The sequence below is a fragment of the Passer domesticus genome, chromosome 19, assembly GCF_036417665.1.
Source record: "Passer domesticus isolate bPasDom1 chromosome 19, bPasDom1.hap1, whole genome shotgun sequence".
Taxonomy (NCBI): Eukaryota; Metazoa; Chordata; class Aves; order Passeriformes; family Passeridae; genus Passer; species Passer domesticus.
The window spans coordinates 1,297,061-1,322,326 of NC_087492.1; the positions used below are offsets into that span (position 1 = coordinate 1,297,061).

The 25,266-nt window shown below is 50.9% G+C and overlaps 1 protein-coding gene across 1 annotated transcript; it reads right to left on the reverse strand.

Annotated features, from left to right (window-relative positions):
- Nucleotides 1–4,584: 4,584 nt before the first annotated feature.
- TADA2A (transcriptional adaptor 2A) lies at nt 4,585–25,262 on the reverse strand. The gene is made up of 16 exons (XM_064394459.1): nt 25,187–25,262; nt 24,245–24,482; nt 23,506–23,612; nt 23,235–23,294; nt 22,590–22,681; nt 21,838–21,995; nt 20,496–20,584; nt 19,484–19,556; nt 14,443–14,506; nt 13,071–13,114; nt 12,465–12,575; nt 11,119–11,190; nt 10,405–10,537; nt 9,578–9,621; nt 7,333–7,406; nt 4,585–6,031 (listed from the first exon to the last, which is right to left on the reverse strand). Exons 2-16 carry the CDS (start codon nt 24,267–24,269, stop codon nt 5,846–5,848), a joined length of 1,332 nt encoding a protein of 443 aa, XP_064250529.1. The 5' UTR covers nt 24,270–24,482; nt 25,187–25,262; the 3' UTR covers nt 4,585–5,845.
- Nucleotides 25,263–25,266: the final 4 nt, after the last annotated feature.

Here is a 25,266-nt window from a genome sequence, read left to right on the forward strand (position 1 = left end):
AAAAAAGAAAATGTGAGGGTTTTGGCTCTCCAAGCTCAAGGTTTGCTTTGCCTCCGTGTTGCATCAGTTCTGCTGCCTTGCTTGGAGCTGCACCATCTCAGGGGCAGAGACGAATCCCCGGGTGATCCCTGGGTGATCGCAGGTCTGTGAGAAGCTGAGAGGCTGCTGAGCCCCCGGGGTGTCCCCCTGGAGCTGGGCTGCCCGGGCTGGGGCTCGGAGCCCTGGCAGTGCCAGCCTGGGCTGGTGTTTGTTGGCCACGGGCAGCGTAGGGAGAGACGAGGATGGGTTTTGAGTGGCAGCCTGTGGGATTCCCTGCGCAAGCATCTAAACCCCTCATTCCCCCTCACCACCTCTGAATGAGGAAAAGGCTCTTGCACAGCTCCACTTGCTCATCCTGGGCAGTTTTTAACTACTCACAGAACTGCAAAGGTGTTTCTAATGCTGGTGCAACTCGTGCTTTTGACCTGCACCCTGCCAGGAGCTTTATGTGTGTTTGGTGTGGGACAGGGGATGCAAAGAGGGAAACCTGGGAGGCCTTTGACCAGGGACACAGCAGGGAACAAAGCTACAATGGAATGTCAGCTCCTTTCCACAGGCAGCCCTGGCCAGGGGTTCACTCACAGGAGCTGGGGAACTCGGTGGGTGTCTGGGGGCTGCTGGACAGCCCCCTCCTGCCAAGAGGAAAAAACATCCTGTTTTGTCCAGGATGGATGTTTGAGGGGCAGGTGGGACTGTGAGGGTTTGCTCCTGAGCACAGGGGAGGTGTCAGGCACTGGGTGCTTTCTGGGACAGCTGCTGACATGGCATGGGGGGGACAGCAGGGCCTCTGTGGGACCCTCAGCCCTGGGAAGGCAGCCTGGGCTCCCCAGGGGTTGTGGGGAGCAGCAGCTCCCCTCTAAGGCTGACATCCTGTTGTGGACAGGTTTTTCCCCTTCCCACAGGAACTGGCATCCTTGGAAAAGTTCTGAAGACTTCCAGGGACAAGATGCTCGACGTGGTGACCGATGGCACCCCGCGGTGCCTTTGGGGGTGTTGCCTTTGGAAGGTCAGGACATGGACTCTGGTCCTGGTGGGTCAGGGTGTTCTGTGGCTCTGTGAGCCCAGTTTACCCGGCCCAGCCTGGCAGATGCCCGCTGGCTGTGCTGGGGTGAGCACAGCGCGGTGGGTCCCGGGCACGTTCCGAAGGGTGCGCCTGACCACGGGCCATTAGCTGGTCATTAGGGCTATTATCTTAATCACGGGTGTTCCCCTGCTCTGTGCAGGGTGTGCTCAGGGTCACGCAGGCCTGCTGAGAGGGGAGCAGGCTGCCTTCCTTCCTTCCTTCCATCCATCCATCCATCCATCCATCCATCCCTCCATCCATCCATCCATCCATCCATCCATCCATCATCCATCCATCCATCCATCCATCCATCCATCCATCCATCCATCCCTCCATCCATCCTCTCCAGTTTCCATGGCTACACCAGTTTACTCTTCCCTGCCTTCGACCTGAACCCGAGTGATGTAGACAAAGGTCCCTGTGCGAGGCAAAAAGCCCAGGGGCTGGGACCTCCTGGTTTTGGGACAACATCTGCATCCAGGGCGGCTGGAGCATGGAGCGACAGGCGCTGAGCCCCCAGCAGCACCCCCAGCCCAGCCAGAGGCAGCCTTGGAGGGGCTGCTTTGGGGGGCTGCCTTCCCCTCCTCGCCTCCCTGACAGCAGCAGGGACCCAGGGGAGGCAGCGAGTGCTCCTGTGGGGACAAATGCCAGCGGGGCCATCGGCTGCCTGGCACTTGATGCGAGGTGACAGCCGGAGCAGAGATCCCGGAGCAGGCTGGGCTGAGGCTCCTTGAGGGGCGAGAACAAAGCTGGGCTGGGGTCACCACGTGGGGCTTCACTGGCTGAATGTGGGTCAGCAGAGGAGGCAGGGGTGTCACAGCTCCTCAGAGGTGTCACAGCTCCGCAGGGGTGTCACAGCTCCTGAGGGGTGTCACAGCTCCTGAGGGGTGTCACAGCTCCTCAGGGGTGTCACAGCTCCTGAGGGGTGTCACAGCTCCTGAGGGGTGTCACAGCTCCTCAGGGGTGTCACAGCTCCTGAGGGGTGTCACAGCTCCTGAGGGGTGTCACAGCTCCGCAGGGATGTCACAGCTCCACAGGGATGTCAAGCACAGCACGGTTTTGTTTGTTTTCCAGTGGCACAAGGAGCAGAAGGGGAGTGTATTCCAGTCTGAGCTCCCTGGGCAGGAGGATTTTGGCTGAAGGGCTCCCAGGATGTGGCCATGAGGGTGTGTCACCCTTCCCAAATCCACGGGCTGCTCTGATCCACGGGGCCAGTGGGTGAAATGTGTTTCCACAGCCTGGGTGTGTTGGGCTGTGGGCAGCCACACGTGTGCCACAAGCTTGGTCACCACTGGGGCAATCCCTGCGTGCCAGGATCCCTGCCAGCCCCTGGCCACCCAGCTGCCTCATGGAGGAGAGTGCTGTCCCCCAAGGCCAGTTTTCCCACCATGGGCTGCGGGTGACCCTGGGCTCTAGAGGGTCAGCAGGAGCAGCTCTGCTGTTTGTGTTTGTCATATTTGGGGTGCCCTTACTGCATTGCCTGGCCCCTCGCTAGGCAGAGGGGTGCAGGGATGCTGGGTAGTGCAGGGACCCCGCGGCGTGGGCTGTGCTTTGGCAGCTCCCTCGGTGAGATGCCAGGCACAGAGAGGTGCCAGGGTGCTGGTTTGTCTCGGGAGGGTGGGGTGAGTTTCATGTGGTGCTCACCTGCTGAGTCAGGGGCTGAGCAGCCACGTGAGCCAGGGCCATGCCCTGTGTGCCTCCGGGATGCTCCGTGTCCTGTCCTGACCCCCTGCACAGCCCAGGGCTCTGTGGCCAGGCTGGGAGCAGGGGCTGGGGCACTGGCATGGCCTGGCAGCTCAGCCTCCCCAGGGTGCTCACTGCAGCCTGCACAGCACCACCTGCCTCCTGGGGCTGGCCCATCCCAGGGACCCCAGACATCCCCTGGGAGCTGGGCCGGGAGGAGCTCTGGCAGTGCCTGCCCCTCCAGCACTGCATGAGGTGCTCTGAGCTCCCCTCCGTTCCCATTTCACTGCCCCATTGGGGAGTGCTGGCGCCTGGTTCATAGAACATTGACTTTCCAGACTGGCTTTGCAAAAGAAATGAGATGTTGGTGATTGTATGGAGAGCTCAGGAGATTCCAGGGTGCATTCCCTGGAGCAAAGGGTGCTCACAATCCTTGCTTGTGGCCATGGAGAGCCTGTGGTGGGGCAGGCATTGCCCAACAGCTCCCACACTGCTTGACCCCATCTCTGTGCTCCCCGTGCTCTTCCTGCTCCTTGCTGGGTTCCACATGGTCCTAACCCAGCTCTGCCAGGTGTGACAGCACACAGCTGGGATGTGTGGCCAGGCTGTGGATCCCCTGTGGAAGCAGCCAGGTGGGAAGAGGCCCAGTGAGCTGGGGGCTGCAGGAATTCGCTTTACCTGTGCCACTGCCTGTGCTTTCTCCACAGTCACTAACAAATCCATGCTGGCTTTTCCTGGAAGGTCACCCAGCCAGTTTGCTGGAAGGCCAGGGATCACTGTGGGGCATCACCATGTGGTTTGGATTTTCCCCTTTTCCCTTCTCACCGGGATGGCAGCCTGGGGTTTCTCTAACCAAAGCTGCTGCTCCAGTGTGGTGTTTTCTCCCAGGGAGGTGGTTTAGGTTTCACAGGCCCCTCCCGATGGGAATTTGAGCAGGCACTAAAACTAGGGCTCCTTGTGTGTTGGTTGTTATCAGTGCTATCTGCTCCGTGGGGAGCAGGAGCAGGTGCTGGGGCGGCAGGAGCCCCCAGGATCTGCTCCAGGCAGCCCCCACCTCCCGGGCTGAGTCACCAGCGGGCCCAGCGTGTTTGCTGCTGGGGTGACAGCAGCTGTGAGTCCCAAAAAAAACCCCCAGCGCTGATGCTTTAATGACAGGCGGATAAGACAGCCCCGGGAAGACTCATTCCGTGCATACCTCAGTGCTGTGACTAAGCCCCGCCGGCTCCCGCGTCACCCGGCCCTGGTGTCACCAATCCTGCAGGTGCCACCAGCCCAAAGTGCCCATCTCCAGCCTTGCTCCACATTTAATGTTCCACCTCCACCCGGGTGTGTAACTGAGGATCTGCATCCCCCAGCTGTGAGTCTGGAGTGCAGCGAGGGCTGGGGTTCCTCAGCCACAGCAGCAGCCCCCAAAACCAACCCCAGGATGGTTCCAGTGTCCTCGGCCCCTCTACTGCTTTTGGGTGCAATTCACCTGAAAGGCTGGGCAAAAGAAAGGCAGTTTGGCTGGTAACTGTTAAAAGACAAGTGGGAAAAACATTCCCAAGGTTTTACAGCTTACTATGCCCTTTCCCTTGGCATCCCCAGTCTTAATTTCTGGACTTTAATCTCCCACACATCATTTATTACTGCTGCTTTTCTTTAAATAGTAATATTTGCTAGGAAATGCAGTGGCTGCATCCCTAGGGCTGCTGCTGGGGTTGATCTCCTCTCTCCTGGTGAGGAGCTGATGGATATAGATCCAGGCAGCTGTGTGACCTTTACAGTCTCACTCCGAGTCTGGGGACGTGGATGTAAGATTGTTTCAAGTCATTTTGATTTTATTACAAACCAAAATACTTCACATTCAATGGCACCTCATGTCCACAGGATAATTACTCTTGGGGAACAAACAACAACCTCAGATAGGTACTGGTGCAGCTGTAGCTCAGTTAGGCTCTTCCACGAGATCCCAAACTTGGGAGCATCCAACACCCCACCTGCTTTGGCTCCTGCCTTTCCTGTGGGACATTATTCCAGCATTCCACCTTAGCAGGAAGCTGTCTGACGAACAATTTACTGTTCAGTAAACACACAAGCTGCACCTGCAGAGAACCATCTTCATCATCCAACTGACTGCCAAATCCCAAGGTTTGGTACTGAAGCTCCTGGATCAGCTGATGGGATGGGGGCTGTGTTTGAGCAGTGACTTGTGGCACCTCCTCGGGTGTGTTGTTGGTAATGTTGAGGGAATAAAACCCCACAAACAGGAGCTTCATGCTCTTCACTCCTTTTTGTGGGAGAACATCAGGGTCCTGAGAACCTTTTTATTCCTGTTCCCAAAGCTGCAGTGGCTGTAGCTTCCAGCCTTCCCAAGGAGCAGAAGACTGAAATTGAGGGATTATATTTAACCTGACACCCCCAAATCACGGGGGGAGTGGCTGAAGCTCCTTGGTTTGTGCAGAGCTCTCCTGCTGGGATATGTGCTAATACCACATAAAAGGAACAACTGTTGAGGAGCTTCCCTGCCATGTCCTTTCCCATCCTTTATCACAATTAAGTTAAAAAGACTGGACCACTGCAAGCTCTATTTTTACACCCTCGGGCACGTGCTGTCGCCTCTGAAAGCTGCTGCTGATTTAGGAAGGAACACAAGGAGGGAGGGACTGCATTTCTGTACCCTGTACTGCAAAAAGTGTGACTGTGTCCTTATTCTTTGTCACCATGAGCACAGAGGTACCGTGATCCTCTCTGCAGCCACAGGAGGTGTGAGGAATGAATGCCCATTCACGTTTAAGATCAGCCTATATGGCACATGATCCTTCCCAGCGCTGCGAGGCAGAGGAGTCCTGACAACAGCAGAGTCAAAAGGAGCCCAGACAAATGTCAGCATTCATGCAATTTAACAAAGCTCCCTACTTGTTTTTACAAAAAAAAAAAAAAAGGAAAAAAAAGCCCCAAAAGGTTTTAAACAAAAGGAAATGTCCTTCATTCAACACTGGTGAAATCTTTCAGCGCTGTCAAAGCGACTTCAAAGCTTCTCCACATCTGCCTGCTCCAGCCAAGCACTGCTGCCTGTCCTCAGGCCTTTGTGATGTACCCTTCTCTGATCAGGAAGTCATAGATTTTCCTGGTTTTGTTCACATCAATCTTGATGAGGGCTCGAGCCTGCGCCAGTCTCAGGCCTCCCTGTTTGTTGCACTCGTTCACTAGAGCAGCTTTATATTCCAAATAGGCTCCAGGGACCAGCCTCACCATCTGACAGAGCTGCAAGACAAAAGGTGAAGTTAATAAACACCAACACTTGTCATGTTCTTCCATTCCCAGAGCCCTGCTGGGGGAGGAGCACGGGGAATGTTTTCCTGAGAACACTTCCAGTGTTTCTTTGCTCGGTGGAGGAACACGGGAATGCTGTTTGGAGCCACAGGTAGGGAGGGGAGGAGCCTGCTGGCTGCTGCTTTCAGAAACACTCTTGATGGAAAAAAATAAAGGAGGAGGATGAAAGCAAGGCCTGGGCTGGAGGAGCACAGCTCTGAGTGTGTCCTGTGTGGGCGTTGCTCCTGCCCAAGCCCGGGGAGCACACATGCCAGACTTGGAAGCAGCAACTGGGCTGGCTGGCCAGGAGCCAGGGAGGGCATCTGGCTGCTAATCCCCTGCAGGCTTGGGCTCTAATACCTTCGACAAAAGCAGCTCCCCCTCCACAAGGCTGGCATGGAAGCTGTGCAGGGAAGGCATTCCGTGGTTGGAAGTTTGGTGAGGAATGGCTCTGCACAGCCCCGGAGCTGTTTGGCTGCACAGCTCCTGCTCAGCTCCCAAATTCCAGCTGCCTTCCAGGAGCACGGCATTGCTCCTGCTGGAGAAACTGTCTGTCTCCTCCCTTTAATAAGGAAATGCTTCATGCTCATTCCTCACGGATAGGAAATTGCAGAATTCCTCAGCCCTCAGACTTTCTGTCTCAGCTGACCAGGAAATCAGATTCCACACACACACTGATGTCCTGCCACCATTATTCCCGTGCTGAATGGAGCAGAAATGCCAGTTCCACACGGAGCCAGGAGCTGACTCCCAATGCTGCCAGCTCCAGCCAAGGGAAACATGCACAGAGGGGAGGCTGAGGTACAGCTGTGCTTCACTGCAACCTGCCTGGGGCAGCCTAAGGACACCTCAGGGCTTGTATTAAGAAATAATAATCTCTTTTCAATAGTTGTTCACTGAGTTAGAGGACAGGCCTGCACTGGGCTGAAAAACAACCAGTGTTCATTAAGAAAAATTAAGCCCTCTGCTCAGCCCAGGCTCACAGAGCAGGCAGGGAGATGGATGTTGTAACAGCACCCAGTAACACCCTGGTGCTCTGCTCCTCTCTTTGCTAAATCAGCCAGTTTGTGCTGTGTGTGCAGCACAGGGGATTAAGAAGCCAACTGGAAAACCCTGAATGATTTCTGTGAGACAGGAAGAGTAGTCAGGGCCTGTGACTGAGGTGACATTCACAGCTCCCCAGACGTGGCGTGGGCAGCCCTGTGCAGTGCAGCCACAGTTTGCAGAGAGGATCCTTTCCTCTCTTTCCTCACCTCCTTCTCCTTCTCGTTGAGCTTCTCGGTGCCCGGCAGGCCGGTGAGGTTCAGCGGGGGGGCACTGCGCCTGCCTGTGGAACGAGGAGGGAAAGCTGCACAACTTTGGAGCTGGCAGCTCCTGGGGAGGCAGCTGAACCCACTGGAGCCTTGGTTTACACACAGGGCTCTCTGGGGCTCAGCAGAAAGCTCTGCTGATGCGACAGAAGGTTGGGTTTTGCAATTTGAAGCTCTGTGAATGTTGCATGAGACTCGTGAGCTGTTGGTTTTTGGGAGGAACTGCAAGACAAAAGCTTTGTGTCAGACTGGCATCAGGCATGACTATGCCAGCTCCAGGGAGGGTGTGCCAGGTGTGCTGAAACCAGCACCTTGTAAGGATGATGAGACTTTTTATTGGTGTGATTAAGCAGCCAATTTCTCTCTGGCATTACTGACAACTTCACGAGGCAGAGTCTTCTTCAAATGCCTATAAATACCATGCAGGTATTGCAAGGCAAATGCAGTTTAGGGATTGATTTTTTTGTCTGTTAGGATGAACAGTTCTGAAGGAATATTTATCACAAGCTCACCTGGTATTTCTCACTTTCACTGTTGCTTCTATGTTATTATATAAACAACAGTTATAAGTTATTATTTACTTTGCTGGACATTACCTGGCACAGCCTAAACTTTCACAAGGCCTGTCTGCTTGCAGGTTTGGCTTTTTTTTTCCTAATAGTTTTTTTTTGTTTTTTTTTGGTTTTTTTTGCAACTTGCAGAGCTCAGGACAAAGTTGGGTTATTTATTCACACTGGAAAAAGCCTCTCAGCCTGTGCTGTGGGCTGCATATTTAGCACTGTCAGAGATAGGTCTCTACCCCAGGATAATTCCCCAAATTTGGTGAAGTGTGAGACCTTGGGAAATGTGGGAAAAAAAATTGTTTTTCCAAAGATCCTGCCCTGGCTGGGTCCAGCCCTGGCACTGGGAAGTCTCTGAGTCTCCTGGGCATCTGCAGGAACAGAAGGGATCTGGCTGGGTGTGAGGAGCCCGAGCAGAGGGAGCTGGGGGACTGGGGAGAAGCTGAGTGTGAGTCTGTGGGAGGTGTAAAGGAAGTTCCTTCTCAGCACTGCTCCCTCTTCCCATGGCATGGGGCCACTGTGCTAGGAGGGACATGCCAGAACTCAGTTTTACTCTTTTATAAACCCAGAAAATACCACACACACAAACTACATTAAATAAAACATATCAAGGCTGCAAAGTCAAGAGCTTAGAATCTAGAAGTGAAGCATTAATTTGCCCTCTTGTATATTCAGAGTGATGCAGCCTTTAATTAGAGCCACGTGGCAGCTCTTCCTCAGCATCCCTGGGCAGGATGTTTGCTTAATTAGCAACTCTATGGTATTTTGTTTGGGTTTTGTTCCACATGTGATGCTGCTTGTAAACACTGTGAGCTATCACAGCTCCACAGGCAACACAATCCCCATCCTGGGACTCTGGAACCTTGACTAGAAAGGAAGTTCATCATTCCCTCATTCCAGACCTTCAGCTGGAAGGCACTGTCCTCCCTCCACGGACTGTGAGATACACAAAGCTGTTTTTTCCTCCAAAATACCAGATCTTAGCAATCACCAAACAGGTTCAGAACAGTCTGTAGTGCCCTGAGTCACTGCTTGGGATCCTGACCCAAATTTACCAGGAAGAAATGAGGAGGAGCATATAAACCCAGTGTCCACCTCTGAGAGGTTTAATTCAAGTGGTTTAACAGCATCCCCATAAAAGCTGGGTGTAGGGACAGAGCCAAAGCCATTTTCCCTGGAACATTTAACAACCTTGTAGTAAAACTTTATCCCAGTCTCAGTCACCCCATGACCTCAACAAATGGGGTGGGAATTTATTCAAGTCTTGTTCATGAGGACCTTGACTGACCCCTGAATCTGTCCTCACTGGGCACTGAAAGGAGAAGGGGTCCTCTTGGTGGAAAAAACCCTGATTTGTGCTTACACATTGTGAAAATTATTTTCTTTCCTGCCTTGCTAATGCAGCTTTAGGATGGGTTTTGACCTCTAGTCAGAAAAATCTAGAAATTCAGCAAAAAATCCTGCAGGATATGTGAGTGGAATGACTTGCAGATTGGTGTGATGTTGACTTAAGCAGTGCTTAACCGTGAGGCTGCAGGACTGACACTTTGGCACTCGAGAAGAAGAGTCAGAAAAAGGCTGTCAGAGAAATATTGCTGGATTTTTGGCAGACATCATCTAACACTTACCTGTAGTTGAAGGAACTGGTACCGTGGGAGTCAGGCCAGAATCACTGAAAAGAAAGGAAATTTTCAAATTGCCTTCATGTTTTTTTTAAGAATAACTGCATGTGTTGGCCCTGAAAGTGCTTCTTCCACAACTTGTAATAATTATACAATTCAACTTGCATAACCCAGGCCCCGACGAGGAGTCAACAGGATTTATAAATATTTAGTGTTCCCACATTGAAAAATATGGCTGAAACCTGTTAAAAAACCTAACAAAGAAATGTGGAAGGGCACACAATTAAAAATCCAGTGGAGACTGAGTGGGGAAATTCCAAACCATCTCCTGCACACAGGATGCACTTCCTTTATGTTTGCTCCTTAAATCCAAGTGCTCGTGCAGGGTGATGACACATTAATAATGCTGCTACATCTCAAATCATCTGAAATATTTCAGGCATTAGCTGTGCCCTCATTAATATCCATAAAGAGCTCATTTCCCTCTGTGACTTTATGAACAGCAGCTCAGTTCCTGAAATGTAAATTTGAGAAAACTGAGGGGTTCGAGTCCCTCCTTTGCCTGCACTCATTACTGCTGTCACCCACTATTCTGCCCTTCTCAATTCTGCAGGCTGCTCCTAAACTGGGAATGGATTTGTTACCCTCAGGCAGGAAGATGTGCTGGATGCAAAGTGAACCACAGGATCCCAGGAAGGTCTGGGCTGGAAGGGACCTTGGAGCTCATCGCGTTCCCACCTCCCAGTGGAGCAGGCTGCTCCAAAGCCCATGCCAGCTGGATGGGGCACTGCCAGGCTGGGGCAGCTCCCTGGGCACCCCGTGGCAGTGCTTACATGTCTGCCTGGCGGCTCAGCCACTGCTGGCAGGCGCTGCTGTCCTGGATGTACTGCAGCACCTCGGAGAGCATCGTGCGCTTCAGCCGCTCCTCGTCGCGGCTCTTCTTCAGGTGGTCGTAGGTCCGGGCACCTGGGGCACACACACAGCCTGCCTCACCACCTGCCCCACCCAAACACTCCACACTGCCCTTCCCCTGCTTCAGGAGATGTGGGAAGGGCTCTGCCTCCGGCCCAGCCTCTGCTGTTCTCCCTCCTTGGCACCAGAAGGGATCAGATCCCACCCTGCACCCTTCCCCCTGTTAGTTTCAGGACAAAACCAAACAAAACCAAGTCCTAATTCCAGGATAAACCAGGCCATTTTGTTATGTGGAGGTCTTAGGCCTCTCTCCAGATATCACGTGTCAACAGGCAGTGAAAGTGTCCCCAGATAAAGCCCTGAGACCACTGTGCTGTGACATAAATATTTCTAAATGAAGCTTTTGCAAAGTGCTGCCCAGAGCAGAGCTGTGTTAGACACTGTGATCTCCATGCTGATGGCTCAGATCAGCTCCAAACCAGCCCAGCTGGACTGTGCATCATTGCTGAAGCCTTGCTCAGCTCCAGTCTCTCTCAACTAAGTGCCTTTTTATTCAACACATCCTGAATGTTGTAAAATCATCCTTCCCTTCCTTGATGGATGGGAATGGGCTGAATAATGCATCAGGTACTTACTGCAGAAATTGGTGATTCCTGCTGCTCTGTACTCCTGGAGTCTCTTTATTTCCCTGCGCAGCTCAAATTCCACTGTTGGACCCCACGAGGTGGCAGGAGGGAAAACCAAAAAAGCAAAAGTGGGTCAGTGGGGTGGACTGGGAATGTGGCTCTTTGTTATCTGCCCACACAGGTCAGCTCTGAACACACAAACCACAGCCAGGGTTAAGCTCCCTCCACAAGTTCTCAGTATCTCTCTGTCCCCATGCTCCTTGGTCACAGATTTCAGCTGGTTTCTAGAATTTCTGTGCTCTGAAAAGGCATTTTCTCTTCATGCCTTGATAGTCCCTTTGCCATGCCCTAGACAAGGCAAATTACAATAATGTGGGATTTCTAGAAGGTATTTCAATAGCTTTGAGGAACTGCTCCAGCCAGGCTCCTTATACATCAAATATTCTCTTGGAACTATGATTTTCCTAGCTGGACCTTCCAAAATTTTTCCTTGCAGACAATTTTTTTCCTGCAGTCAGTAAGATGGAATTATGAAATGTTTCTTTTGCTGAGAGATATTTCCTGTCTGTTGCTTTCATCAGCTGCCTTCCAGCACTGCTCAGTTTTACAGGGAGCAAGTTTCCTTGTGAATTTATTTCCTGCTGACCTGTGTAGTGCCTGTCCCTGGCTGCCAGGTTCACCTGAGGATCTGCAGCCACTACAACAACAAAACCAGGCTCCAGGAGCAGCACTCCCATGCAGGACTCATGACTTTGCAGGATCATGCTCTTGGTATTTCACACTGGCTGTCCTGAAAACACGGGCACAACGTCGTAAATGCTTTGTTCTTTCTAATGAGCAACAACTGTCCCAGTTTAAGTCACAGAATGAAGCAGGATGTGGTGACTGGGACTGGAATCTGCCTAAATGCAGGCTATGGGATGATTCAGGGATGGAACAATGCCTCTCCCCTAAGGTAAGGACATAATGACCACTGCACTATGTAATTATGTGACATTAAATACTTTAACGTGTGTCTTTCAAAGAATTCACTTTGCTGCCAGCTCCCAATCTCTCCACACACACATAATATAGGGATTTTATTCTTCCCCTGATAGAGAGTCCCAGTAAATAAACAGTGCTCTTTAGATAAAAAAATATTACCTCTAACACGTGACCAGAATGTTCAGTCAGCTGCGAACTCAAACAAAGAGCTCGGACACAGTTTTGTGGAAAAAACCCACTGGCTGCTCATTGAACGCATCAAACCACCAATGTATTTGTTTTGCTGAGGTGGTTAGAAGGGGAGGAGGAGGAAAAGCACCCCGTGCCCTGCGGGAGAGGGCAGTGAGCAGGGGCTGCAGTCCCTGACTCACGCGCGTGGCTCTCGATGAACTTGTCGTGCTCCACGGGCCCCAGGATCCGGGCAAACCTCCTCATGGTCTCGTAGAGCTCCTGCACCTCCTTGGGGTAGCGCCTTTCCAGAACTGCAGGGGCAAAGTGCCACGTGTCAGCACTGCTGCTGCCAGCAGGGAACACCCCTGGGGGGGCTGCTGCGAGCCCCAGCCTCGGGGCTGCCTAAAAATCCACATTTTGGTGCCACAACTACAAACTGCTGAGCAAACAGCAACAGAAGTTCCAGCCCTTGAAGTCCTTAAGGCATAAAGGGTGATATTTAAATGTTGTTCAGTCATTTCTCACAAGAGTGAGGTGCACTTAAAAGGCCTGGGTTTCACCTTCCCCCTTTTCCCCACTCAGCAGAGCCCAAAGTGCTTCTGAAGAGCAATTCTGGGGCAGTAACTAAAACCCTGGGCTGGGAGCAGTTAGAACCAGACGGCTGGAAACAGCTGGGGCAGGAAATCTGCTGGAATTTGGAACATCTGAACATGTTCCAGTATGAACAAACCACACTGGTGACCTGGAAGTGGTGAATGGGTGAAGTTTTGCCACTTTGAAGTCAAGCAGTTACACCTGATACTCACTCTGAAATTTTCTGAGGTTGATCAGGCCATGATCTCTTATAATTCTGGAAATGAAAGAAAATTATATTAATAAAGGCCATTACTCCTGCATTGCCTCACAAACACAAAGGCTTCAGAAGAAACTTTGATTTAGACCATCAGAGGAGTCTAAAACTAAACATGAATGAAATTTCCATAAGCCCTGGGCTGGCTGGAATGGAAACATGATGCAGTGTGTCTTTAATCAGGGTAAATTCTGGACAGTGGTGTGCATTAGCACTGAGCACAAAGGGAGCTGCAATCACTTTAAAGGTTGGAAATTGCTTCTTTAGGCACAGATCTCACATTTACAGCACCTTATAACTTGTCCTTCCAAAATCAGAGGTAATGAATGTCTCATAAACATAATTTCCAGCTTCAGAGAGAGACAAAGCACAGGGCAGAGCTGGACTGTAAATGCCACCACTGGCACAGGAGAAAGGCATTTTTGCATGGCAGCCTGGGTTTTAAAGGGGTGATGGAGGTAACTCTGGGCTTGAACTGCTCCTGCTGGATCAGGGAAGGAGCAGAGGGAGAGAGGTGCCTGATAAATCCTGTGTCACCAGTGGGAGCAGTGCCACGTGCCCAGTGCTCCCTGGTGACTCCACTTGGGCACACAAGATACCACAGAGCTGGGCTCTCAGGGTCAGCTCAGAACTTGCTCTGTAAAACCCATGACATTTCCTCTGCTGGGCACAAACCCTTCCTGTCCCGTGCAGAGTCACCTTTCTGACAGTGACATCAGGGACTTTTGTGTCATTTTCCAGATTTTTGTCCCATCCTGCTGTTGAAACTTCACAAAACCTGACACTGGTGTAACCACAAGAGTTATGGAGAGCCCTGCAGCACTTTCCTTCAGCATGACAAGATTAATCATTGTGGAAATTACACCACATAAATACTTTTTATTTATGAATTATAAAGAACCAGGTCAATCCTTCCTGTCACTCAGCAGAACTTTTATGAGAAGGACTTGAGCAGCCTCACTTCAAATCACTAATCCTTCCAGTATGGAGTAATCCAGCAAGATATAATTTTAAATATTGAACAAAGTACTTCAAAGTTATAATAAAACTTAATTTAATTAATAGATTGAGTCATTCTAGAACACTGTCAAATGAGCTGAATAAATTATTCAAGCCCACGTCAGCAATTGAGTTATCTTCAGTGTGGAAAACTAACTTAGGGACCACTAGGATTTAAAAATAATGATGCAAATATTTCTGGGGAAAAAGTGGGGGTCCAGCCATCAGTCACAGTCTGGCAGGATTTTTCTGAAGCAGGAAATGAATGATGTGTAATCCATCAGCATTGCACAGGGAAGGGAAAACTCGGTGGCTGCTTCAAAACTCACTTTTTCCGTCTCTGTCTTTCCTTTAACCTGGAATGATAGATATCTACAACTGCAATCTTCAGAGCTGCAAAACACAAAGATTAAAGAATTCATAAGCAATCGCTGCAGCAGGCTGGATTTCAAGCTTTTATGTTCACATGAGGCTGAAATGGTCACTGCTTTGCTTCGGTTTAAAAATCCTGAGGCAATTTTACAGGGGCATCAACTCAGTGCATCCTTGCTGCCTGGGGAAGGTTTCCTTTGCTCCCTCCTGCCAAATTCATCACTGTGAGTACACCCATGCCAACAAGAACCTGGGCAGGTCCTGAGAGCTCCTCTCCTCTTCCTTCTTGGACTGTTCTGCTATCAGCAGATATTTGTTCCTTCACACATGCAACAGCCAAGTTTTCCTTCTCCCGAGAAAAGATTTAAGGACCTGAGGTGTCATCTTTGGGCACAGATGTTTGCCCAGAACAGGGAACTCCAAAAAGCAGACACAGTTCTGACTGTGAGGACTCAAAGCAGCCTTTGCTACAGTTGTTAAAGACATCTGGAAGATTCCAGCTTGTTAACTTCCAAACTTATCTGTCTGCCAGGAGAACAAAGAACAGTTCAGGACAATGTGAAGAAGCCCAGGAAAAAGCCATGCTCATTAGGAATCACATCCTTCCCAAAATCAAACCTGTCTGCAGCCTGGCTGAGCCACTCACAGAGCCTGCAGCTCCTTTTGCCTGCAGCCATTAGCTTAATAAACTTTTTTTTGGGTAAATTCTTGGAAGACAACATAAAGAGACACCTATCACCTTTCCTTCCCTTGCTCTGTTAGATATCACACAAATTGGAGGTCATTAAATGAGTGTAGAAGTGATTTTTAATGTTTTTTTTTTATTTATGTTAATAATTTCCATGTGCTGTCAGAAGGAAGAGGCTCAAGGCTTGGCAATGCTTTGGAGGCTGTGACACAACAACCAGATTTTGGAAAAAGGGGAATTGGGGTGGCCCAAGGGGGACAGAACCCAGGATCCATTTCTCTCTGTAATTACACAAAAAGAGCAAAACTGATAGTGGCAGTTTATCGATTGTACTCTCAGATTAATAATTAATAATGCAATTAAGAAGTGTGGTTCTGTGTCTGTCTTAAATATGCATGTAGGTGTAAACAGCAGGAAGCCCCCAGCCTCTGGGAAATTCATCCCTGCATCCCTCTGGGTAATCAAATTTCATACAGACAGGGACAAAGGCCAAAGGCTGTGGGGATTCAGGAGCTTGATCCCAACAAAAAACCCTTCAGTTTGTCCCAAATTGCTCTGACATTAATCTGGGAGTAAAGGATTCTGTGTGAGCTAGGAGGGGTGCTGCAATATTCCTCCTTGTTTTTCCAAATTTCTTGCATTTTCCGGCATCATTGTGTATTTTCACAGTGAGGGATTTAAGTTTCCTAATTTAAGAACAAGCAGAGACAGCAAATTCTCCTTCGTGCTAAAATGTGGGGATGAGAAATTGGGAATGCAGCAAGTTAAACATGAATGAAATCCATTAGGAAGGGCTGGAATTGGAGCCAATTTATGGAAAATATTTTTGTAGTTTTGAAACCCTCTGCAAGCTCAGCCAACTTGTTATTTTCTGGGGTTTGTGTGGGCAGAACTTAATAAGTACATGCAGAAACTGCACTGGAGAACCTCTATAAATATCACAAGTAATTATGCACCTCTAACCATGGAGTTTTGATGCTTTCACCTGGGTGCACAATATTCTACAGAAATGATGATCAGGAACAAATGAAGGGAAAAAATGGAGCTTCTGCTCCCAGTGAAATTAGTATTTGCTGCCACATGCCCTTCTGGAGGGGCTTTTGTTTCTAAGAGGCAGATCCAGCCAGGACAGGCGATTACCAAAGCTGGGATGCATGAATAACTCTGACTACTCCAGTGCCACACACTGCATGGAAATGAGAGAGGATGCAGGGGGAATGAGAATGAGAATGATCTGCTGTGCTTTCCCCGGGGATCTGCAGGAGGCAGCTGTTTGTGCTGCTGCTGTGAGATAATCCAAGCTGACCCCGTGCTCAGTGCCCACTCTGATAAGGCTCTGAAGGCTCCACTGATAGGCAGCAATTTAAGGCTCCTTCCTCCACTCCAAAAAAAAAAAATCCCAAATATTTTGGTTTCTCCAGAGTGTGTCCAAAACAGTTTCTTTGCTTTTCATTCCCCTCCAGCCTCACTTGGTGTGCAGGGAAGTTTGTGGAACGCTAATGAGTGAGAGCTTTGTTCCATGGACAGAACCTGCCCTGGCAGCTAATGGGAAGAATGCAAACTAACCCCAGTAAACAGCCTGTGGGACCAGTGTGTGCTGGGCTGGGGACAAGCTGAGGGGCTGCAGTCCAAATTCAGCCACCCTGGAGCACAGCAGGACCCATGGCAAGCCCTCTCTGCCTCTGGAGCAAGGCAGAGCTCCCACAGCAGAGTAAACTCTGTGTTCTGTCAGGAAGGACATGGGCTGCCTTGCAGCTTAACTTCAAATTTCCCTATTTCCACTCACTTCTGAATCTGTGGTTTCAGCAATTACTTTGCAGTGTTAGAAGTGAAAAATCATTTACATGAGAAGGGGGGGAAAAAAAGCTGGGAAAAAGATAAATTACCAACGTCCTAATTCAGCCTGATGAAAACTTGTAGTTCATGAAATATTCAAGCACTGTGGGCTGAATTAGGTTTGTAACTGGTTGGTGCTTTTGATCTGTCCATTATGTTTTTGTGTAACTGCAATATATATTTGCATGCCCTTACTGTACTGCCAGCACTGAACAAAAGAGAACAATTCCAGAATTTAACTGAATAGGAGAGATTTCATACAAATTTTTGCCATCTCACTAATACCAAGAAGTGACAGAATGATGTCTGTGACCTCCTGGGAGGTGGGAGAGCTGGGGAGGCAGCAGGTACAGGTTCTGTGATACTCATAAAAGCTGCCTGGAGCCTTCCCACCTTGTAATAAAAAGCATTTTCTTGTGGGAATACCAAGAACTCATTTAGAGTGACATGGAAATCTGACAGGTAAAATACATGAGATAAAGCTTTAAATATAAATATCATATCAAAGACATACATCAGAAAACAGAGGTCAAGCAGCTCAGATGCAGAACTCCTTAAAAATAATTTTTACAAAATATTTCAGAAAGCAATGTGGGAGAAAGGGAAGAAGGGGGAATTCCACTCCAGTGGAAGCACAAATATTCCTGTGGGATGTGCAGCACTGAGCTCTGGTGCAGCAAGAGAAGGAAAGAGAGACCACAGAAATCGGACTGGGGTGTTGCAGGGCCCAGCCTGAGGGACGTGCAGAAAATGCAAAAAGTCATTTTCACAAATTAATCTTGAACCCAGTGAGGTTTAACGTGTGGCAGGAAAACAAACTGAGGATTTTCTTCCCCACCTGAGCCTTAGTCTTGGCTGTGAGGCCCCGTTTGGGTTTCTCTGGGTTATGAAATGTGTTCAACCCCCGGGTCACTTTTTTGTCACATTTTTGTCACATTTTTGTCACATTTTTGTCACATTTTTGTCACATTTTCACCTTCACAGCAGGCTGTCTCCCAGCCCCCTCTGCCCATCCCAAAGCACAAAGCTCCTTGAACCACCCCAGCTCCCAAGAGCCCCTTTTGAGCCGTTTCCTGCCCCTGGGCTCCTGCAGTTGGGCTGCAAAATTCTCTCAAGCAAAGTGGGCAGCTCTAAAACTGCAGCACAGGGAGGATGTGGCTCCTTCCTTTTTTTTTGTATAAAACCACAGAAGTGAAAGATCTCACTCCAAATTCTTTCGAAAAGAATTGCTGCTCTCCCCAAGGAGAAGGAGAGAAGCTGGCTGGACCCTGGGGTTCATTTTTGCTTTCCCTCTCACGTGGGCAGATCTGGGCCAGCTGTGGGGAGGCAGATCCAGAGCTCCTGGACTGAGAGATCCAAAATGCAGCTGCACAAGCCCTGCCAGGCAGTGTGCACACTGCAAACGCCTGCCATCCCTTGCCCAGCACTGCAGACAACTGAAGGATGGAGCAGAGAGCACCCAATGAAATTACCGGGCAGAAACATTGGGCAGACTGGGGGGAAGTATTTTTTCACACAACACATAATGCAATTGTGAACTCCTAATTGGATTGTGGAAGTGCCTGCTGCAGGATGTGCAGGAGCACAAGCAGACCCAGCTCCAGAGCTCCTGGAGGGTGGGAGCTGGCAGGAGGGCAGGAGGAAGGGGAGTGCTGCAAAGCCCCTGGGTCTGAACGTGGATCTGCCATTAATGTGCACAAGTGGGAGATTATTTTGGTTTTTCAGCTCACCAGGACCCAGAATAGGATGAAACAGCAGAGAGCTGGCAGGAGAAGTCCCTGCCATGGGCTCAAGCCAGTCCCCCCTCAGTAAAAGCTGAAAGGGGCTGACACAGACTCAGAAGTGCCCTGAGCCAGGGCAGTTTGCATTCCTAAAGCTCCTGTGTGCTCTGCTCAACTTCAAACTGGCTTCTTTAACTCTGCCAAGACTGTCTGCATGTAACAAGGATTTGTCTGTCTCCAAGGGATGCAAAGGCTTAGCTCAGAACTGCCTGACACAGATGGCAGAATTCTGAGGCATAAACACAGGACTCTTAAACCCTGTGAGTACTTACAAACGTGGGGAAAAGCAGGATCTCTTCCTCTCTGTGGATTAAAATGTCACTTCAGTAATTCCTGTTATTTCATGTGATTAAGGCAGCATGTTCACAGAAACTCAGAGCAGGACTGGGCTCACAAAATCATCCCCACAATAAAAAGGAAGTTGTCACACACAGATGATGCTACTCTAACTCAGGGCATGCTGAACATGTGAAAAATCACAGAGCTTTGAGTCCAACACTTCTAATGTGTTTCACATACACTGCACACCTCCCTGCTGCTGCATTAACACCCACCCTGATGGATTTAATGCATTAAAAACCCAAACATGAAACCCCATACATTAAAGTGTATGTTCCCAATAGAAACAGACCCAATGAAAAGCTGCACAGGCATCTGAGAGTTTTCAGACTGGGCACAAAATATGGCACTTACCATGCAGAATGTCTGAATCATCTTCTACAAAATCAATATCTCTCAAATCCCACTCAGCATAGTTGTCAAACTCCTGTTCAGAGGTGATTAATACATTGTCACTAACGAGCACTAAATACTGCCCTGAGGTTTCAGGACATGCAGAAGGACTGGGACAGAGATGTTTACTCAGACACAGGGCAGAAGGCTCCACCCCTGAGCAGCAAACAGCCCAGGGCAGCCTTACCTGGAGGAAATGTGAGTGAATGCAGCCCCAAGGCTGCAGCTGGAGCAGGATGTTGTGACAGGACAGTGGGAATGAGCCAGGCCACGGCTCCCTGACTGGGATGGAAATCAGGATGTTCTGAGCTGGGAGGGACTCAAAGCTCACCAATGCAGCTCCTGGCCTGGCTCAGGCCACCCCCATGTGCCTGGGAGCCTTGGGTGGCATTTCTGGGTGCTGATTCTGCTCAGAGGTCCAACCCCAAGGCCCCGTGGGGCTGAGCTCGTTCCTGCACGGGCAGGGCAGGACCTGGGGCCTCCTGCATGCCCAAAGCAAGGAGAGCAGTGCAGGACTCCAGGGGATGCCTGGAGCAGTGTGTGTGCTCCCCCAGGCAGGTGACAGTGCTGAGCTGATCCCGTGGCCCAGCAGCCAATTCCCAGCGCCCAGCAGGGCCCCCTGGCCGGACAGACGGACAGATGGACACGTGGACACCTGGTGGCAGCAGCACGTCCTGCAGCCCCTGCTCCTGCCCTGCCTCTGCAGGCCACCAGCGCCACCTCGGGCACCGAGGCCCTCATTAACGCAGAGCTTTAATCACCAACATCTCCCCTCGGGAGGGAGGATCAGAGGGCAGCTCCCTGCCCCTCGTGGGATAACCTCAATGTGACCACAGGACCAAGGGCAGCCTCAGCCCTGTGCCCTCCTCTGATGCTTCACATGGACAGCAAGCACAGGCAGGGCAAACAGGGCTGTGTGAGCTGAGCTTGCAGAGCAGCAAATTGAAAATAATGGCAGGAGAGTCTTTCTTACCTCAACAAAGTCAGCCCTGGCTGGCATGTACCCAGCCATGTCCCTGGAGAGCAAGGAGTCAAAGGTGGGCCTTGGGGGATCGTCAGCAGCTGCAAAAAACAAATGTTTTCAGCTGCTGAGTAGGGCTTGAGATCTTCTTTTAAGGATCTGTAAGTAAGTGTTTATTTTGCAGGAAAAGTGGGAATAATTAGCTGAAGAAAAATACCCTGATTGGGCTTTTATTCAGTGTTATAGTCAGAAAAGACAGTTCATCCAGAGAAAAATGCAGCAATCTGAGATCTTCGTAGTATTCTCAAGAGTCAAACATAAATTCAAGGTAATACACAGGTAATAAAATCTAAACTTTGCATTTTGGAGCCCAGCATCCCCCTCTAAACCTGCAGTTCCCTGGGGCTCAGCGTGCAGGTTCCTTTAGTTAATAGCAACAGGAGTGTTAAATCTGCCTTCTTCTGGGGGCCATTGACAGGGCTGCAGTGAAAGGCAGAGAATTCCCAGTTTTTACAGCACTTCCCAGCTGAGGAGCTCGGTGTTTCACAGCCAATAACAGCCTGAGCTCACAGGGCACCCGTGCAGGAGCTCAGCTTTGTGTGTCCCACGGCACAGATAAAGCAGGCTCAGGCACAGGGAGTTTGTCTTGGCCCAGGGCACATAAAAATATCAATAACAGCCAGGGACAGAACCAAAATTGCCCAGTTCCCAGTGTTTAGCTCTAAGCACTTTACTGGGAAATGCAAAGCTCCAGACAGCCAGCAACTGCCTCACCAGGGAGGCTGGGGAGCTCTGGAATGAGCAGCTGCCAGACTGGGGGAATGCTAAAGATGTGAAATGCAAGGAAAACTGAGAATTTGTGAACTTGCTGCAGACTTTCTTAACAGGCAGTTTTCAAGGGAGAGGTGTGAAATCAGCATAGCTGAAAGGAGTGATTTTCTGACAAATTAAATCAGCAGTCAGGCCTGGGACACAGTGTGCACACAGAAATGTGCACAGGGGCAGAGGGAGTGCCTGAAGGCACAAATCCCTTTGCTGTGCAGGCTGAGCAGCAATCCATCCTCAGGGACACACCTGAAGAGCTTTGGGGTGGGCTGTAATCCAGTGGATAAAACATCCAGAACTCCTGCTGGGGTGATTTCTGTGTGCTCTGGCTGTGGAGGAATTGTGCTTTTGAGTCTCTGATGTTTGTGCCAGACCCTGTTTATTGCCTTCCCATGGAACTGGTGTGATACAGCCAGGAATGAACCCAGTGTGGGGAGAAGGCTGCTCCTGACATTCCCCAGGTTATCCCTCTGGGAATGAAGGCAGACAGGAGCTGTGCTGTCCTTGCCAGAGCTGCTGGGATACTCACAGTGGAAGGGAATGGCTGTCTCGTGGTGCTGAGCCTCCTCTGCCTGCTTCAGGTTCAGCAGGGTGGAGGCAAACAGGGGGTTGTTGATGAAGTGTTTCATGTAGTGCTTCTCACACTCCTCCTTGGATTTGGTGCACATCTGGTTGGCCACGTCCTGCCTGGAGTGGGGAGAGGGGGAGGCTTGGTGTGAACAACACAGAAATGTTGGGTTTTTAAAAATTTCTTTAAGTTAAAAAATTTTTTTTAAGTTTTTTTTTTTTTTTTTTTTCCAGTGGGAAAAGGTAACTTTGGACAAGAGATTGGCTGTGTGCAGAGAGCTGGCCTGTGATGGTGCCTGAACTCACACTCTCAGCACCAACACTCACATGTTGGGGCCAGGGAACATTTTTGGGTGCCCATGAACAATGAAATTCACTGTTTTCACATGGGAAACCCTCTGGCTGATGGAATGTGCCACATCTTTAACAGGCTTGAAATTTACTGATGTTATCTGAGAGCTTTTTACACATTTTACTGACTCCAGGTAATGGCAAACTCTGTAACCAGTCATCAATCCTACTTCTGACAGCACTGTGCACCTAAGAACTCTCAGCTCTGCTTCTGTGAATTCTGGGCTTCTGAACTTTAAACTATTTTTAATAAAGTCATTGAACAGTCCATGGGCACTGAGGGATTCAACAGTGAGATCCAGGGAAAAGAAAGGAAAAACTGCTCATTGCTGACTGAAACTGGCTGAAGCACAGAACTCTCACCAGTTCCCAAAGCCACAGTCCATCACAGCTTCCAGGAGAGACATCTCCTCCTGAGCTGTCCAGTTGGGATCCAGCACAGGGAAGTCAGATGTCTGCAGAAGGAAAAAGAACAAACTGTGATTCTGTGCTCCACCCCACCTCAGAAAGGGCAAAGAAGTTCTGAAGCACAGGGTGACACAGGAGATAATTCTGCTTTAAACTTCTACAAAACCTGATTGAATAATTATTGGATTATAGGGCATCAACCACAGCAAATACTGGCACATGTTGTGTCTCCCAGCTGCAATTGCACAATGTTGTACCATGAAGCACAGTAAAATTACCGAAGACTTTAAGAATTATTAATTTGGATGAAGAAACAGCCTAGAGAAACAGAAGCCAATGTACCTGGTTAAAGGACTGTCAGTCTAGTGAGGTGCACTGTGCTACCCAGGCACAAGAAAAAGATGCAGCTGCAAATGACTCCACTACTCCACTCTGTTCCAGCTGGATAATTTCCTTTTTTTAATAGTTTAAAACCTCTGAATCACAGAAGTGCATCACTTAACCTGTCAGTGTAATAGGAGTGAGCAAGGGTCCCTCACTCACTCCTGGGAAGCCGTGAGAGCCCAGGACTGAGCAGGGCTATCCAAAAGGAATATTTACCATTATCTCGTAAGTGTGATCACTTTGGTGCTTCTTGTACTCAAATCCTCGGGTGAAACACTGCAGAACAAAAGACCAGAGCTGTGTTATTTCTGCCCTGAAAAGATTTTCACTGGTCCCTTTTTAAACCCCCATTCTCTGCCCTTGTCTCCGTGCTCCACCCTCCAGCTCCATTTGTCATTTCCCTGTCCCCGAGCAAGCAGGGGTGCTGGGGAGGGCAGTGATGGCTGTGGGGGCCCTGGCTGGCTCCCTCGGGGCTGCTGGCACTCACCTGCAGGCACAGCAGGAAGGGAGGGGGCCCACACTCAGCACACTTCACGTAGGGCTCCGTCAGGTACGAGGAGCAGCCGCGGCACGGGGGCTTGTCAAAAGGGTCACCTGGGGAAAGCAGAGGAAAGCTGCTGTCACAGCCTGTCACCAGCACTGCCTGGCAGCCCCTCAAGCCCCCCTGCCCAGCCCCTGCAGCTGGTGGCTCCTGTGGGCCCAGCTCAGGATGCTCTGTGGTTCTAAGGATTTCAGTGGTGCAACAGAATTGACAGGAATGTGAGGTTGTGATGCTGCAAACCCAGAGAGAGCAGGGCTGGATTGGAGAATTGGGAAGAAATCCTTGCCTGGGAGGGTGGGCAGGCCCTGGCTCAGGTGCCCAGGGTCCTGGAGGTGTCCCAGGCCAGGCTGGATGGGGCTTGGAGCAGCCTGGGACATGGCAGGTGTCCCTGCCATGGCAGGGGTGGAATGGGATGGGCTTTAAGGTTTCTTCCAAACCAAATCACGGTTCTGTGATCCTGATTTTTTCCAAGAAAATGGATTTGAACCAGCTCAATTACAAGTAGAGAAAAATCAGACAGAACTCACACTGAATCATTTGTGTGAGCACTAAACCACACCCCCAAAGTGCCACATTTACACACTTTTTGAACACTTTCAGGGATGGTGACTCCAAAATCCCACTGCTCGAAGAAACCCTTGCACCATCAGCTTTTTCCTGAGCTGATTTATCTGGTGGCACTTACTGCTGAAGGAGGCCAGGCGCTCCATGCCTGCCTGGGGCTGGCTGAGCTCCCTGGGGTGAAACCCGGCTGGCCCAAGCACCAGGAGAGAGAGCCTGGTCCCAAACTGTGGATCCCAAAGGGAATTCTGCCTCCCCACAGCCCTCGTGGCTGTGATCCTCCCAGGATGTGCTGAGCAGCTCGCAGAAGGGCTTCAGCAGCCTTCAGACCCCATTCCACACGGATCAGAGCCCCGCTCTGGCTGTGGGGAGAAATCCAACAGGGAGATGTGGGGTGATGGGGGTGCAACCCCAAAGGGAGGGTTTCAGGGGAATGGATGTGTCAGCTGTTGTGCAAGGAAGTGCTCTGTGCTTCCCAGAAACACCTCCCTCCCATATCCCACTGCTCCTATCCCAGTTCTCAATCCCCCACATCCTAACTCCCATTCCCTATATCCCACTCTCACATATCTCAGTCTCTGCTCCCCACATCCCAATTCCCATTCCGCCATGTTCCACTCGCCATATCCTCATTCCCATCCCCATCCCCAATCCCATCCACACTCCCATCTCCATACCTCCAGATCCCCATTCCCATATCCCCATGTCCCCATATCCCCATCCCCACATTCTCCTGCCCCCTCTCCCCATCACCGCCAGGCGGCGCCCCCGCTCGGCCCCGCCCTCTCCGCGGCCCCGCCCTCTCCGCGGCCCCGCCCTCTCCGCGGCCCCGCCCTCTCCGCGGCCCCGCCCCCTCCGCGGCCCCGCCCCCTCCGCGGCCCCGCCCCCTCCGCCCCCGCCGCGGCCCGCGAGGCTCCGTGAGGGGCGCGCGCGCGCTCCCCGCGCCCCCCCCCCGCCGCCCGAGCCCCGCTCTCCGCGCTCCCCCCGGCCCGGCCCGGCCCGGCCCCGGTGCTGCCCGCTGGGGGCGGCGTGGGGGGAGAGCGGGGCGGCCGGGGCCGCCTCTCACCTCGCTCGGGGCGGCGGGTCGGGCCCGCGCGCGCGCCGGGCCCGCCGTGCGCACGCGCCGGGGCGGGGCGCGCGCCCCCT